Genomic DNA, 17490 nt, shown 5'->3' with positions numbered 1-17490 from the left:
ATTTGAATAGGATATTACTTGCCAATCCATGTGATGATAGTACTTCACACTATCAAGAGCTGTGGACCTAATTTGTAAATAAATGTCCGCTAAAAGAAGATTGGATGAAACTAATCATTGTGGCATGGACATCCATAATGTTTCAAAAGCAGGAGTCAATATTGACACCATGTAAAATTAGAGAAAGATATACGAAGCTATGATAGCCATCACAATGCTCATCCAAGAATCCAGAAGGTAAATGTTTCAACAAAGCCAAAACAAAAACGGATTCTGCTCCTATCAGACAAACAATTACTATTATCTATATTAAACCAGCAAATGAACCAACACTACATCCCGCGATTCTCAAAACAATGTCAAAGATGTCAGTGTATTCCTACTAGGAGTTGTGCACACAATCAAGATCATGCTCAAGGAGGAAAAACAGTCAAGATAAACTTAAATATCGATACCACTGTCAATTAGAAACTGAACTACTACTCGATTTTTCCTTCAAACTTGTCCTGCTCTCTTGGAGTGTAGGAAGCAGTGTACACATCGGCTTCCCTTGACTGGTCTGCCAAAATCTGGCCTATGACCAAACATGCCGGTATGTCCAATTGAGACTTCAGTAGGCTCTGATGTCCTCAGAATTGGTACTGCAATAGCAACCTGCTTGCATGCGACCCTGTGAGTGAGTGAAGCCCAGACAATGCACTTGGAGATGAAAACATCTAGCGTGAACGGCTCCATGTAGGCTATGATGTGCTACCCCAAGGACACATGCTTATTTGGATTCTCGGACTTCTTCCCCCTTTGGTCAGTGTACGGCCGCTATTGTCATCATCCAAACTCCAAAGAAACTTCTTGATGCTAAATGAGGTTGCCTAAAGGCCAACACTCATTCAAAAATCCCTATACAATTCAATAAGGGATGGAGCACCCCCACAATCTATTGATTATTTGCTCAACTGTTATGCTACACCAGTACAATTATCAAGGAAATGACAGAGAGGACATCCCAAACTAGAAAAAGAATGAGATATTCAATGAAGCACCTACCCATTGTGAATACCACATGTTGCATAAAGGCTCCATGTTGAGAGGTATCAACACCATGCACTAGAACACTATTAAAGCGCGGGTTGCAAAAGGATTGCTTCAACATCTTACTACAGGAGACACTTTCTAGCAAATAAAAAGCAACCACTTTGATCGTAGGGAGCATGACACCTGAAAGTAACAAACATTGTTAGTAAGACACTCCTCAAAATTAATCAGAGAAGTAGGCGAGCACACGGGCCCTTATAACAAAACCTCACAATCTTCGAAGCATTGACAAATTGTACTAAGCAATCCATCAAACAGCTAGAATGCATTGGTTAGTCAGTGCGCAAAAGCCCCCAATATTTGAAATATGTTACAATTCTGTTAGAACACAGCCAAACACTTCTTCTTTTTTAAAGAAAGATCGACTTCATATGAGCCAATATAGAACTCGAAGAAGAACGCAAGTTTCTTCCTTTTGTCATCGAGTTAAGGCAGACACAATTAAGCTAATAGATTCACCTGCATTACTGAATTCGGTGTGGATCGTTCCAAGTCGATAAGGTTTGGATGGTGGTATTAAGGTCGCCCTCCCAGAGTCCTTCACCATCCTCTTCGGAGAGGAGTACTTTATCTAGGTTTGGTGTCCTCAAGGCACCCTTGCAGAATATATTCATCTTGGGGCATTGCGTGATGACAATACGCTTCAGTGATGGGAACTGAAGGCGCGATTCGTTGGGGAGAAGCTCTCAAGGCTTGGTAAACGATCAAGTATTAGCTCTTTCAGCTTGGGGAAATGGATCTCCTCTGCTCCATCTCCATCATCTGTTACCACATCTTCCATTGCACCACAATCTCTTAGGGTTAGCCAAGTAAGGTGCACCAGACTTGTCATTGCCGAGCAAGTCCCCATATGAACTAAACCAGCGCACTCCTCTACTTCTAAGTTCGTCAATCTCTGGAATGAGGCAGGAGATGGAAATACGATCGATAAACTCGGGCACCACCGAAGGTATAGATATTCAATCTGTTTGAGGATTTCAGCCATCAAGGCGCCATCTTTCCAGACTCCTTTCAGGTTACGCAGCAACACCAGCAAAAGTTTCTTCAGATTTCCAGTGACTTGAGAGGTTTTTCCATGTCTGTTAATCCTCCACAGGGAGTCGCTCCCCCATGTCCAAGAGCATCTTCTGGAAATATCTCCTCGAAGGAACTACACCGCACAACAAGCAATTCTAGATTGGGGAATCCTTGGAGAAGGAAGTCGGAGGGGAAAGCGACATTTTCATCGTGGTAGCACCCAAAAACCAGCTTTTGAGATTGCCAAAGATGTAATGCTGCGGCAGCATCGCAACATCCTCCCTCGTCAATTCCAATATCTCCAGGTGAGGAATGACCTGTGGGAATCCGTTTAATTAGGCCACCATCCACCAAAAGTAAAATAGGGCACAGGCATGGTCCAATGACTAAATTGTCCTTCCATTTATTAGGGAAAAGAGGAAAGAGAACCTGTAGGCTTTTGGCCGGTTTTATCCTTTTTAAAAATAAAAAAAATCTGAAGCCAGACGAGCAAGAGTTGATGACCATTATACAAGGGTTGTATAACTAGGACGTTTTTTGTTAGTGATACACCCAATTCAATCAAACCATGTTTCGTGAATTTGGATGAAATGAAGTTATTAGTTGATGATATTCAGCTATTTCAATTGTCAACTAATTAAATCCAAATGGCAAAGTAAACACACGTGAATGTCAACGAGTTCGTAGAAAAAACTCAAAACAAATATGTGTCATTTATATATTAAATAGATGTATTTCAATAGTAAGATGACGTATTAATATGTAGCACTCTTTTCTAAGCAGTTGTTCTCATATCTATTTTACCATAGGTCATAAGAAGTGCATGGGTTCACCATTCTACGACTTTGAGAACTAATAAACTAGAACCAATTTGGATGTTTTTAGCATATGTTTAAAAATGGAACCCAATTCGGTGTTGGTATGTCATTGATATATCACTCAAATTAAGTGTGGCAATTTCATTAAACATTAGTAACTTTAAAAGCGTTGGTAACCCATCGGAATAAACGTTAGTAGATTATTAAAGTAGTTGGTGATCTTGAAAGTACAAAGAAATATTAGTACTTTTCAAGATCCACAAGATAAAAAGTTAGCAAATGACTAAAATCAATTTGGTAAAAAAAAAAAAATCAATTATCTTAATTTAATGAATGTTGTTAAAACAATCAAATTAACGTTTGTAATTTCAAATTAAAGATAGTGATTTGAAAGGCATTGTCAACAAAAAAAAGACGTTAAAATGTCACAAGAATAAATATTGGTTGATTATTAAAGTAGTTCATAATTTTGGAAATGTTGGTACTTTTCAAAACCTAACAAGATAAAAACGTTGGCAATGAACTAAAATCAGTTTGTATCTTAACGTGACAAATGTTAATACACCAATCACATTAAGTTTAGTATATTCAATAAAGTTAGTAATATCAAATACGTTGGTGAGCTTCAAGAATAAATGTTGGTAGATGATAAAAGTAGTTGGTAGTTTTGAAAAAAAAAGAAAAAAAAAAAAAAGGTTTGTGCTTTTCAAAGCCTATATAAGCAAATTAGCCACTATACTTCACAGTTATCAACAAGGTTCACAATGTTCGAGCATGGAACTTTGTTCCAAATGAATATAATACTAAAAAATTTTCACTTTTGGCAGACGGGCAAGTCAAATTAAATAAAAAAATTTCATTAGAAGCTTCACTATCTATGCAAGTTAATTCAATATTTTTTTTTTCAAAGTAAAAGCTAGAATCACTAGATTATATAACAAAGACTATGAGCTAGAAATAATTAACAGCAGTCAATCTTCAAATTTATAAGCAATTCACAAGTGTGTTATGGTGAGCATTAATAAGCATTAAGTGTGACAATTTTAATCTCTTGTAGAAAATAACAAAGCACTGACAGCTATGCATATAAACCAATGAAGATAATGGCAGAAAGCTAGAATTATGGACGAACCTTTTCAAAAGAAAAGAGTGTAGGTTGGTTCTCGTTGGTAGTTGTACCTTGGCAGCTTTGGAATTCACAAGCAAATGAGAATGACCTCATCTTGTCGCAATGTCTCACTTGCAATTGCTTAAAGAGTGGCCATGCTGAAGTATGACTATTTTGGTAGAAGCTCCTCAGTTTTGGCAAGTCAAATAATTCTAGTTTGGTTAATTGTGGAAAGAAGAGATCACCTGCACTCATACTTACTCCGTCTTCCTCCGCGATAATTTCCTCCACCCCACAATTCCATACACAAAGTTTTTGGAGCTGTGTCATACTTTTTGCCACCGAGCTTGGAAATAAACTTTTGAGACACTCACACTTGCCAACGTCCATGCATTGTAAGCATCCAAAGGTAAGACCTCCTTGAGGAAGTCCACTCCACACGTGTTTCATTTTTGAGAGCCGCGTCAAAACTAATTCTCTCAATTGAAAAGTATTTGTAGAACAAGTTTCGCTAAATTCAAACTCTTGGACTTGAAATACCACTTCTAAGGATGCACAATCGGTCACGATTATCTTCTCTAGGTTTTGAAATCTGGTGAGCATATTATAAGATGAAAATATGGATAAAAGTTTCTCACAATACTTCACTACTAGTGTCTTGAGTTTGCCAAAGGCATTTGAATCAAGATCATCAAGCCATATCTTCTCCATATTATCCATGTGCAAGATCTTCATCGACTCCATACTTAGGAAACTCAACCTGTTATTTTTCAATTTAATTAATTAGAGCCGATTCTCTATTCCCTCAAAAAGAGAATACTTTAATTTCAAGAACAAAGAAAATCACAGGATGGACATTATCAAATAATAGAAAGAAAAGAAAACGAGATGTATGTTATTTCTTTTTAGCAAATGCCACCCTAAAATTCATTCTCCTGTCATATAATTTTAAAGTAGAAAGCATAAATTTTTCTAATATATATCAAGATTATTTTAAGCCCAGTAGCATAACCATAGCCTTCTTAGTTAGACAACTATATTTGTTTCGTGCATAATTTGTCTCCCATGAAACTCAAATTTGGCCTATCTTAGATTTAGCTCCTTACAACACTGAAAACACAATAGCCAATATACTGTCCCATTTCTTTGAAGTGCAAACAACAAAATTGAGACCAATTTGCACAAACCAATGCTTCATGGTTCTTGCACTTCAAAAGTTCTCAACAAAGTATAGACTCAAAGAAAACACATCAAATACTGAAAAAAGAATCCACCAATTAGATCAAAAGATGGTGAGTGCAGGTATGTACAGTTTAATTGATGTTGTACGGGATTCTCTTATCACTAGCTGATTTGTTTCTTTATAAGTTTGTTATTTGAAATTATCGAGACTGAGGATATTACTCTTGATTTATTTCAATTAATAGTTGATCGCTATTATTAAAGTTGCCTATAAATATAAACCAATTAAATATTTTTCTTTAGTTCTAATGATGAATTGATTTCATTTCAAAAGGCATAATATCCAAGTCTATCAAGTTGGTCACATACTGTAAATCAAATTTCCAACTTGGAAATTTTAAATTTTGAATAGAAATTATATTCGGGCACTAAATTGAATGCATCCTGAGGAATGCAACATATTATAGTTCAAACCGTGAGATTCCATTTATTTACTAGGACCAAAACCAAGGCTAATAATAATTTCCTGAACAGACTTTCTTCAGAACATTTTATTTGTGGATAAAGGAACGACGACTCAACACTAGGGAGCTTGGAAAATAGAATATCAGCTTGAGCGAATAAAAATAGAAAACAAAGTGAGGATTTAAAAAGAAAAAGAAAAAGGAAAGCATGGTTCCGCAGTCCAACATAATTACTGATGGAGAAATTACAACCAAGTCTAATGTTAAAAAGAAAAGCACAATGTAGTATATGATAAGCCGCAGCATAATCCGCAGAAACTATGTTATTCAGAATGTCAGAAAAACAAAGGATAAGTGCAGAGGCTGATGATGAGACGATGTCAAAATTGCTGATAAATGTAGCATTTATAAATCTTATAGAGATGACCAGATGCACAAGGAAAGTGACTTGTATGGAGATGCATTTGAGGCCATGCTCTCGTAAGAACTGAGAATGTTATGGCTGACAGATACACAACAATTGAGCATAAAACTCCACTTAGATAATGTGGGGCTGAGATTCGAGGATGTAAACCATTAAAAGGTAAGTTTCAGACAATCAACCACCAGAAGCCTCCTGTTTTGCATCATTACTCTCAAGAAGTAAAGATAAAAATCAAAGCAAAAGTACATTAGACAAAATGGGGACCACAATTAACTTAAGAATTCTTGCGGTTTCTATTCTAGGAACTTGTGTGAACAAAGTGAGAAAAAGTCCATACTCTTCTGTGAAAACTGCAAAATCTACAGCAGAGGCCACGATCACCAGAAACTTAAATGCCACATCACAATTCACAATTCAGCAATATCAACAGAAAAGATCAAAACACCGTTGAAGCGAGTAGGGAACTGCTGACATTCAAGGCATCTTAAATGGTTTTTTAACTGCACCTATAAGTCAACTGTAAACTGGACGAAATTCATTCATTACGGGCAAGACTATCTATTCTGCTTGGAATAGGGAAGGAGGAAGACAATTTCCACTCACAATATATTTAAACTTGTCATTTCTTCTAGATAATCAGGTAGCTCTCCTATGAGATTGCAGCTCCTCAGAATCCTGTAAGGACAAAAGAAAAAAAAAAAAAACTGTTATTGTCACACTGCTAAGATGATTCAGCTCTTTTGCATAAAGTAAACTATTAGGATAATGACACAATTGATTCTTGAACTTTGGCTTAATGTGCAATGTCATCCTTTTTTTACTTTTAATTTATTCAATATAGTCCCGAACTTTTGCCCAATGTGCAATGTCGTCTCAAACTTTTAAATTTTCAATGTGATACTTGAACTTTTGGTAAATGTTAAATTTAGTCCCTTGGCTATATGAAAATATCCAGTATTTATCCTTCCATTAATTCAAGTTCAGAGATAACATTGAACATTTTCATGTAGTCTAAGGATTATCAAAAGTTTAAGGGCCATATTGAAAAATTAAAAATTTAGGGATGACACTGCACGTTGGGCAAAAGTTTGAAATTACAGTGAATAAATTAAAAGTTAGGAGATAAAATTGTAATTGGGCCAAGTTCAAGGATTGCTTGTGTTATTTTCCCTAAACCATTTATGAAGAAGCAGTGGTCTCACAGTGTCTTGATGTTTGCACTATTAAGACGTGGAACTTGGGACTCAGTTCCATTAAGGTCACTTATTCTCCTGCATGTCAAAATCAAATACAGAAACTTATTAGATTGATACCATCTTAAGGAAAGGAGAGATCATATTGAAATGCTAAAACTCCAAACTGACAGGTCAGTCAATTTCTCTAAAAGTGTAATTCTGGAGGGAATTGGCCCTTGCAATCCACTTGCTTGAATAAACCTGATGATACAATTAATAGACTGAATTATCTTGGGGGTATATCTACATAAACCGACTTAAAAAGTGAAGAAGCATCAAGCCTTACAGTACGCTGAGATTTGTAAAGTTCTGAATAAAATCAGGTATCTTTCCTGTGAACTGATTGTCACCAAGTCGCCTACAGTGCATTAACCCACAAGATTCATAAGGAGAAGAAAGAATAGAAGTATCTAAATATTAATAGAGTCTATGGAAACCGGAAACTAACAGGTCCTGCAATGCTGTCAGTTCAGCAAATCTCTGAGGCAGCTCCCCGGTGAAATTATTTGAAGTAAGCTGCCTGGAACAAGAAATTAATTGAACTTGAGAGCTGATCTCTCAACAGATTGCTCCAATCGATCCCTCGCCAGATACTAAATTGCCAGCTAATAAACATTCAGTGCCTAATGCAGAAATTTGCATCAAGAGACTCACAATTGAATTAACTGGGACAAGTTCCTAGGTCTGGAGGAAGAGCTCCGAAAGCTGATTGCTCTCGACATTTCTGAGCAGAAAAGAGTTGGTATGTTCCGCATCAATTTTATTTAAGATGGCGAAGAAGCAAAACGCGAGTGGAGAAACAAGTCATCACTTACAATTCCCAGAGTGTGGATATGTTTCCCAGTTCCTTCGGGATTGAACCAGTCAATCGGTTTATAACTACAGAACTGCACCCACATCATTACGTTTCCCCAGTCAATAGAAGATACACTAGAGAGAGAGAGAGAGAGAGAGAGAGAGAGCACATACATGTTGCGCAACTTCGTAGAGCCCCATTCTTTAGGAATTATGCCGTTTAGGTAGTTTCGGGTGACATCACTGTTTACAGAGACATGATGATGATGAAGATGATAATGATTGTGAAGAAGAAGAAGAAGAAGAAGAAGAAGAGGATGATAATGGAGAGAGTGCTCACAAGTTTTTGAGGTAAGGTAACCTGAACAGTTGAGGCGGAAGACTGCCGGGAAGAGACTGATTCCTAAGGACTCTGTTTTCACAAGACAAAAGGCTTATTCCATCTTTACTTAAAGGTAACTGAACAGTCGAGGCGGAAGACTTGGGGGAAGAGACTCCTTCCTCAGGACTGTTTTCACAAGACAAAAGGCTTTTTCCATAAGTGCAATAAAAACTTAAAACTTCTCACGAAAATTTATAAAAATACAATCAAGTTCTAAAATTTATAAAAAATACAATCAAGTCCTAAAATTTATTAAATTATTTCATCGAAATACCAAAGTTAACATCGCCAATGTCCATCTTTTTATGCTGATGTGGCACAAACGTGACATTTAAAATGATTTTTATTTCCATGTGGCTTTTTTAAAATTTTTTATTTAAATTAGATTTAAAAATTAGAAAAGAAAACTAAAATTTATTTTAAAAACAATTTTAAAAAATGAAAAAATGGCCGGCTTCCTTCGTCGCCATCTGTCGCCGACTCCTCCCAAGGATGGGTAGCAGCGGCGAAGGCAGCGGGAGAGGAGCTGCTAATTTTATCTTCTTCTTTTTAACAATTTTTAAAAATAAATTTTAACTTTTCTTTTTAGTTTTTAAATCTAATTTTAAAAAATTGAATAAAAATAATTTAAAAAAGCCATGTGGAAAATGAAAAGTTATTTAAAATGTCATGTCCGCGTGACATCAGCATTTTCCGTTAAAAAGGCTAACGGTGTTAACTTTAGAATTTGATTGAAATAATTTAATAAGTTTTAAGACTTGATTGCAACTTTTGCAAACTTTATGACTCAATTGCATTTTCGTGACAAGTTTTAAGAATTCTTTTGCACTTATCCCTTACTTAAAACTGGGCATCAAAATGATGTTAAAAAATGGCTATACTGCATATATATGTGGTCTCGAAAGAGGAAAGTTCTGTTTAAGCCGGTGAATATATATTGCTTAATGCGAAAAGCATGCATCACAAGCCTGTTGTACATGGCGAATCTGTCTGCTTATTTGGTTGCAGCACTAAATTAAGGTCGTAACCTGACTACGTTGACCACACTGAATTAAGGCAATACTGAATTAGGGCCGTAAGGAGAGAACAGCATTGGAATTCTTAAAATACCCCAAAAATTAGAACCAAAAGAATATTACAATTATTACTTTGATATTCAACCATGATTTTCGAGTTTCACAGTCCTATTAATCACTAAAAATATAATTTAGAGTCTCAATCATTTGTTCGTGTTTTAATAACTCATTTACGATTATAATTTAAAGACTAAGCACGTAACATGTGATTATTTTAATTAAAATTATGAAAATTTAGATAATCATACCATGAGCAATTACTATTGCGCTCATAATTACTTAATGAGTAATTTTAATATGATTAATGATTTATGTATTGTCAATACATTTCAACCCAATTATATATATATATATATATATATATATATATATATATTTATGAAATACTAATATGGTAATAAGATAATCGGTTCGGTGTTTAGCGCGTTAGCTAGTCAATTCTATAAAGAGATAGAAGTTGGTGCACAATCACACGATTGATATCAAAGTCTAGCTAGGAATCGATGATGGTAAAATTCATGAAATTGAGAGAGAGAGACATGCTGATGACATGGGGAACGGAGTTGTTGTCGGCGTCAGTGAAATTTTGGCAGGTGACGGCGTTGCTAGTTGCATCGATATCTTTGTTGTCGCCCCATCCACCGTCTACCCCGCATGGATCTGCGTTGAAATCCCAATCTGATTTCCCTAATGTCTCCCCTATTTCTCTCAACGCTTCCACTGCAAAGAATAAAGAGCCAACAGTCAAAAGAAACAGCAACATCTCGTGCACAACAAGCACGAACGAGGTCAACATCGCGTTACATGTTTGAGCCAAAACCAGAAGAAGAAGGAAAAGGAACAGCGAGAAAAGCAATACAAGATTAGCGGGGTTCTCTTCAATTGTTTCACCTTCGTCATCGGGCAGGAGAGTGGAGGCTGCAGCAAAGTGAGTAGTGCAGAGAAGGACGAGCACAGAGATGAGAGGTGGAGCTGAGAAGAGAATCGTCATCATCTCAGTCCCAAGTTCAATCCAGAGAGAGAGAGAGAGAGAGAGATATCTCACGCTCTTCAACTGAGTCTGCCAAGGCAAAATTTGGCAGAGAGAGATGATTGTGGAGTGGTCTTAGCTTCATGCATTTATACACAGAAAGAGGAACGGGGGGGTAGGATAGGTTTGGTTCGGTTTGCAAACGAGTTTTGAGAAAATAAATGCCTTTGACCTAAAGCTCCTTAAGGAAATATGTGAATTGCATTCGATAAAAACTCCTTTATAAAGCTACTTTGGCCTAAATAGTGTTCGGAAAATATTTATTTGCAAAGGGATTTTGGGTCTAATTTTTTCTCTTTCTCCCTTTTTTTTTTAATTAGTAAAAATCAAACCCTTCAATGAAGGGCTAAAGCCACCGGCAAGCCAAATTTGATGCGCAGCCAATGCCCAAGGTAGTACGACCTCCGGCAAGGGTCGCATGACCCTGTGCATTGCAACCCAAGCGGCTGGCTAGGGTGCAACGCAACCTCGGGTGATGGTTGCCTGGTCGCACGACCAAGGCGACAACCGCCCGGGATTGTGACGCCCGAGGTGGCATGACCCAGGTAGTCGTCACGCAACCTCGTCAAACCCTTGTCAGCCTCTTGCTGGCTCTTTGCTGGCCCGAACTAGCCTCATCGGTTGCCCTTGTTCAAAAAAGATGAATAGTAACAAGGGGTAAAATCGAAAATTAAATAATTGATAAGAGTAGTTTTGAAAAAAGAAAACTAGTTGCATTTAATCAAATGCTGAAAGCCTAATGCTAGTCCCTACTTGCATTCAACTTTTAACTTTTCAAAGCCAACATTCGGTGGAAAGCCCCTTTGCAAAATTTGCCAAACATCCCAACATTTCTTCAAGAGATTTCTCTGGGAAAACTGAACCAAACGCATTTATAAACTCTCGTTCTTGGACGTGTGAAAATGAGAGAGACGACCCAGTTCTTCCTCGATTTGATGATCTTCATCTAGTTATTACACCGTCTATCAATGTCGGAGTCCGAATTCCACGATCGTTAGAAACTTCATTGGCTGATTAGGTTGTCCATAAAATATTTAGATTCTCTTTTTGGACAAATCTATTTTTTTTTTTTACTTTCTGTTAACTTCAGTCGTAACCAATTGATATATTTTTTTTTAATAATTCAGGTGCATGCGCTCGGACACTCGATTGTTTGGAGGCCAATGAAATACTCAACAAGCCATATAAATCGGTTAAATCCAGTTCTTTGATCCCTGACTCATGATAATTTTGACGCAGTTAATAATATCATATTGTCTTAGTTGAAGTAATCACACGAAAAAAAGCATATACGTTGAATTTGGAATTCAACGTCGGTGGACGGCATGATAATATCTAAAGACTTTTCGGTACAATAATTGAATTGTCCAATGGTGGAATCCAAAATATCCCATTCATTAATGGCTGCTTCAACGTTAGCAGAGCCAAGTCTCTATCGATGTAGACAAGTGTACCGCCTATACAAATTGGAAAAAGAATAATCCAAGTCAAATATGCAACGCATTTATGTGGAAAAAGAAAGTTTCAAGTGCTTATAAATTTAGAAAAAGTCAAATCGTGTGTGCGTGGCTAGAGATTTGAAAACTGTCGAACTTTTTTTTTTTTTTGACGAAAACAGAGGACCGTAGATTGATATCAACCAAAAGTGCCACCATAGGGCATAATGTCAGTACAAAGCAAATCGAGCAGGGGCGGTGGAGGAGAAAAGATCCAATTACATAGCGTTAAAAAAGCCTGAAATTTTCCAATCGCGATCTTTTATCTTAAAAGATCTTTCCCACATGACTAAGAATAATGCAGCAAGATCTTGGAATTGATCAAAGCCATTGGGGATCGAGCGTTTTGATACATAGATCTCTAGGGAACGCCGATAACTCAACACCAGTTTTGGCGTGAGTCCTCTTAAATTAGAGTGAGACGATTTCGAGAAAAAGTATATAAGAAAAAAAGTCTTAAATATATTGTACTCATGTCAATTTAGTCATAAATATTTCAATTGTACCAATAAAATCCTAAATATTTTAACGATGCTAATATAATCGATCTGGTCAATTTTTTTAGAAAATCACTAAGATGAATACCGACCATCCTACGTATCATGACTAGTATTGACGCAAACAAATTTTATAATTTTTTTATTTTTTTATTTTTCCCTTTTTTTTTTTCTTTTTTATAGCAACCTTAGACTACTCTAGGCAAGGGCGTCCAAGCCCTCCCTTGGATCTGGCCGACGGCTTGATGCCCTTGCCCGAACCTTGCCTGTGGCAGCAAAATTCTAGACACAATTCCTAGAGTCGACGACAGGGTAATTAATTGCCCCATGTCGGGCTATAAGAATAGTTTACCGGACTTGAAGTTTATGTGAAATTAGTATGAGAGCTCAAGCAATAATAACTACCATGTGAAATGCACATAAAAATAGGGAGCCATTATTTACTTAATCAACAAGCTACGCAAGCCTCGTTGATAAGTCAGGAAAAGTTGCTTATGGATAGTGTTACCAAGAAGAAATGGAAAACGTGGAGAATCCTAAGAGTAGCGCCCAAAGAGAAGTAACCGATCGACCGCTATCAATTCTCCCTATATATACCACAGCCTGTCCAATGAGGAAGCCCCCTGCACAACCCAACAACTATCTTTATTATATCTTTACTTTATCACATTTTAGCTATAATTTTCAAAATTCCCATCGTAGATTAATTCCAACGTGTCTCTTTATTCGGTTCAGCATTGTTGATAAAATTCTAGTGTTCTTCCACAAGCTGAGCATCGTCAATTAAATTCCGATGTTGTGTTTCCTATCCTAAAATATTGCTATTGATTATATTCCAGCTATATACCTAAAGCAAGCCGTGTCGTGGATTAAATTCCGGCATAATTTGAGTTCGAAGTATAGGTTATCTAGCTACATGTGGCCAACTTATAGCATTGATAATATTTGGTGTAATTTGTACCCAAAAGCTGTTAATCTTTGAGTCATTTGAGTATCAGTTATTAGGGTTATATATACAAGTTGAGAATAAAATTTACTGTTGCATTTAAGTTTTTCTTCTCAGATTCAACACAAAACCTGAGTCTCCTATAATAAAACCAAAACGCAATATTGGTAAAAGATTTTTCGTGGGAACCAAATCGGCAAAATACTATTGATATATATTATGATTTTTAATATAAAAAAAAGTACTCCAATGTTAACATTCATTTATTTCTTTTCAAAGATTAAAGTACTTAATATTAGCTAAAAAATCAAGATTTCAAATCTAAAATTGGCTAAAAGGTACCGCCCCCGAACAAGATTCAAGTCAATCCGACAGTCAAATGCCTTTCTGTAAGTCGGACCCAAACAAGTTAAGGGTGTAGCCACCGGCAAAGAAAAAGACTAGCTAACTCTGACAGTACCGACCAAAAAAAAAAAAAAAAAAACTCCGACAGTCAAATGCCTTTTTCTTTTGTCCTTTTGTTTGATTTCGACGAAAAAGGAACCCCAGCTCCATGATTTGGCAATTTTCTTTTTGCTTTTACACTTTTTTTCCTGGTCGGATCTTTTGCTTTCACACTTAAGGAGGAGAAATGTATGCTAAGTAGCTTCTTCGAACTTTCCTTGTCCCTTTTTTACTTGAGATTGGAAAATTTTCCCACGAATGGAATGTTTCATTGTATTAAAAAAAGATACTGATCTTTCATGCCTCCACAATATTTATATGAATGTCCTTTCACATTCTAACTGCTTATATGTTACTACATGCATTTAATACTGTTAAGAATTGATTCGGACACCGACTATCACATGAGTAAGATGTGAGAGAAATTATCACATTAGGGAAAAAATATATGATTTTTAACAAATGAACATGAGACAAAGAGTCTAATAACCTATTTTAAACTTTGAAGCCCACATCTTTTCTTCGGGCTAACAATAACCACATGTATGTAAAATCTCTATTTCTTTATAATATCCCAATTCGATGTAAATGTTTCTAATCTCAGTACTTTCTAACTTTATTTTGATCTCAAATGTAGATGTCCTCATCTAATGAAAACTGGAGTCATTGTCTCAGTAGCCACCATTCCTCATGAAAATTAGGAGGTGGGGAGTTCCAGATGGGGATGTATGCATTTATGGGGTTTCTTCAGGTGGACCCACTAGGGGCTTGCCGATATGCTCGAAGAGAAGCTCCAAAATTTAGTAATAAACTTGGCAAATCCCGAAAAAAAAAAAAAAGGCAATGTGAGGTTTGCCACTTATTTTGAAGAAAAACCATTTCTATTTGTCTGCTTTGCCAATTTCTTAACATTAACTCCATTCCAATTACATCAAGCCTTAGCCTTCCTATAAAAAAAAAAAAGTCTAAACCTTTCAATGCTTTTCTATTGCCAATTGGTTCGTTGGTATTCATTTGAAAACCTGCCTTTTAAATGAGCCATAGAGAAAGGATCTCGCTTATCAATCATATAACGTGCCACTAATTTTATCCTAAATTAAGATTTGAGCATGCCATCAATAAAAAAAGCCTACCGGCTATCACTCTTTAAATAAAATATTACTAAAGATTGCACTTATCGTCATGAATTATCTAAATTTGAATTAAACCTAAATCTAGATGATTTAAGAAATATAGATAGGTAGAGAAATTAATACCTTATAGCGATGCGCTCGTCCAAGTGGATGCGATGGCCCGCTCATTGAATGCGGTCCAACTTGCATTCTCTGACCCACCAATTTGCAAAACCGACGGGAGTCTCCGGAGAAAATCATTCGTTGCTGCCAATTTGCTTTTGCGTTCATACTCTAGAACGCGAAATTTATGCTAATGAGCTTCTTTGAATTTTCGATATCCCTCCTTTCTTTTTGTGATAGAAAACTTTCCATGTGGATGTTTCATTATGTTCAAAAGAAATGTCGGTCTTTCATGTCTGCACTATGCTTCAATGAATGTCTTTATACATTGCACTGTGAACGTATCAACACATGCATTAATGTAGCTGAGAGTTGATTCAGATACTAATAAGAGTAAGTACAGGCTGGGTTGAAGATCTTCATTCAATCGGCGATTGTGTCAAATGCGGGAAAATTATCTTAGTAGGAAGGTAGAATATGATTTTCAGCATAGAAAATAATATGAGTCAAAGCATCTAATGTTATCCATCTTAACCTGATATAGTTTGTATACCATTGGTGGTATTATATGTCTTGAATATAAATAACGGAAAAATTTGTCCTATAAAAGTTACAAAAAAAAATATCATATATGTCAAGTTTGGGATCTAGCATAAATGGACAGAATAATAATTGATATCTTAAGACTTTTTAGGATAACGATTGACTTGTACGGTTGTAGAAACTAAATTATTTGGCACAACAATCTGTTCCATTCATTAATGAGTGCTCGTACATTAGCATATCTAAGTCTCTATCGATATTAACAGGTGTTTCACCCATTCAACATGGAATTATTTGAAATAAATTAATTTAAGTCAAATAGACAATGCTCTTTCTTAGAGGAAATTATTTAAAAAAATTAAATATATTATATTTATGTCAATTCAATAAAAAAATCTTTCAATTGTTTAATTCAATCCTAAACTTTTTTACAATTTGTCGATATAGTCCACCTAGCCTTGCCTTTGGCCAGCCATGGTGACTGATAGAGGAAGAAGAAAAAGAAAAGGAAAGAAAATAAAATAAAATAATATAAATGCGGATTTTTTTAATTGCAAAAATTGACCACGTGAATGTTAGTTGTGGCACGTAGGATGACCGGTGGGCACAACCTACCAATGAATTTAATTGACAAAACATGAAAATGTTTCTAACTAACTTGACATTGTTGAAAAGTTTATAATTAAATTGGCATAAGTAGAATATATTAGAATTTTTTAATAATAAATTTCCCATCTTTCTTGAGCTGCTCATAAAAGTTCTTTTAACTCGGTCCACATGCCACAACAATTAATTGCTACCAGAAAATTAATATATATATCATACACGAGTGGAGATGCATGTGTCCATACTTGACCATTTTTGTTTTTGGCTTCTAGAAAAGTCCAATAATTTTTAAACTCAAATATTTGAAAAACTATAAAAAGGTTATATGAGAACTATTGTGGCAATTGAAAGGTTTCAAGTGCTTGTAAATTTTTCTTTTTAAAAGTCCAAATTACGTGCGTAGAGATTTAAAGAAACTTTTAACTGTTTAAATAGTCATTGTCGAAAAAGGGTGAAATTTTTCAATTACAGGACGACTGTCGAGATCAAATTTTCGGGTGAACCACCTAAAATCAGACTAATGGACTACTAAGTCTAACTTAGCTCGGGCTCTCCCAAGCTCATACCAATTCGCGACTTAGATTCAAATATCTAGCATGCAAAATGGAGTCGTCACTAATTAGTTTACGATGGGTCGATTAGATACCTAAGTAAAATAATGGGAGAATTATTTTACTTCTATGAACCATAGCTTTTGGGTACGGGGACTTGATTATGTTAAATTTCTCTAACGCCCTTTCGGTACCTTTCTCTTTTAGTTTGAAAAATGTTTGGCAAGCAGCTTGAATTGATTTTACTTCCCTAACATGTGAAGTGACCATGCGGATGCGCTAACCACCAATTTAACACCCAGCAGTGAATAAATTGCAGGACTTACCTCATAGCAACAAAAGCATTTGCAATATTAGATCAGAATGCAAATCGACAACCCTAGATATGATTTCTAATTAACACGCAATTTCTTTTTTTTGTTTTCACTTATTTAATGAAAATCATGTAATGTATACTACTAATTTAACATGAAATGATATGACATGGCGATATGACCTAAGTTATACGACATAAAGAAAATATAAGCATGCAGTCTATCTTAAAGAAAA

General features: G+C 35.8%; 1 protein-coding gene and 1 long non-coding RNA gene across 3 annotated transcripts; both read right to left on the bottom strand.

Moving 5' to 3' along the window:
* Positions 1-282: 282 nt before the first annotated feature.
* LOC120293245 lies at positions 283-4794 on the bottom strand. Of its 2 annotated transcripts, XR_005550993.1 has the most exons (4): positions 4060-4794; positions 1552-2426; positions 1045-1215; positions 283-897 (listed from the first exon to the last, which is right to left on the bottom strand). It is a non-coding gene; the product is annotated as an uncharacterized LOC120293245 (long non-coding RNA). The 2 variants fall into 2 exon arrangements; XR_005550992.1 differs by having other exon boundaries at positions 283-1215.
* Positions 4795-8018: 3224 nt separating this feature from the next.
* LOC120294069 (probable leucine-rich repeat receptor-like serine/threonine-protein kinase At3g14840) lies at positions 8019-10642 on the bottom strand. Its single transcript, XM_039313959.1, has 6 exons — positions 10485-10642; positions 10133-10313; positions 8476-8547; positions 8310-8378; positions 8156-8227; positions 8019-8064 (listed from the first exon to the last, which is right to left on the bottom strand). Exons 1-6 carry the CDS (start codon positions 10585-10587, stop codon positions 8019-8021), a joined length of 543 nt encoding a protein of 180 aa, XP_039169893.1. The 5' UTR covers positions 10588-10642.
* Positions 10643-17490: the final 6848 nt, after the last annotated feature.

Source organism: Eucalyptus grandis, chromosome 5 (assembly GCF_016545825.1).
Source record: "Eucalyptus grandis isolate ANBG69807.140 chromosome 5, ASM1654582v1, whole genome shotgun sequence".
NCBI classification, from domain to species: Eukaryota; Viridiplantae; Streptophyta; class Magnoliopsida; order Myrtales; family Myrtaceae; genus Eucalyptus; species Eucalyptus grandis.
Note: the sequence above shows the minus strand (reverse complement) of the source record. Positions and strands in the feature narration are given on the sequence as shown.

Excerpts from the sequence above, each read along its gene's own strand:
- LOC120294069 (XM_039313959.1), bottom strand. The coding sequence starts at position 10,587 with ATGATGACGATTCTCTTCTCAGCTCCACCTCTCATCTCTGTGCTCGTC. Across the intron at positions 10,314-10,484 it reads TCTCCTGCCCGATGACGAAG|TGGAAGCGTTGAGAGAAATA; the intron begins GTGAAACAATTG and ends TATTCTTTGCAG. Across the intron at positions 8,065-8,155 it reads ATATCCACACTCTGGGAATT|AAATGTCGAGAGCAATCAGC; the intron begins GTAAGTGATGAC and ends TTTTCTGCTCAG.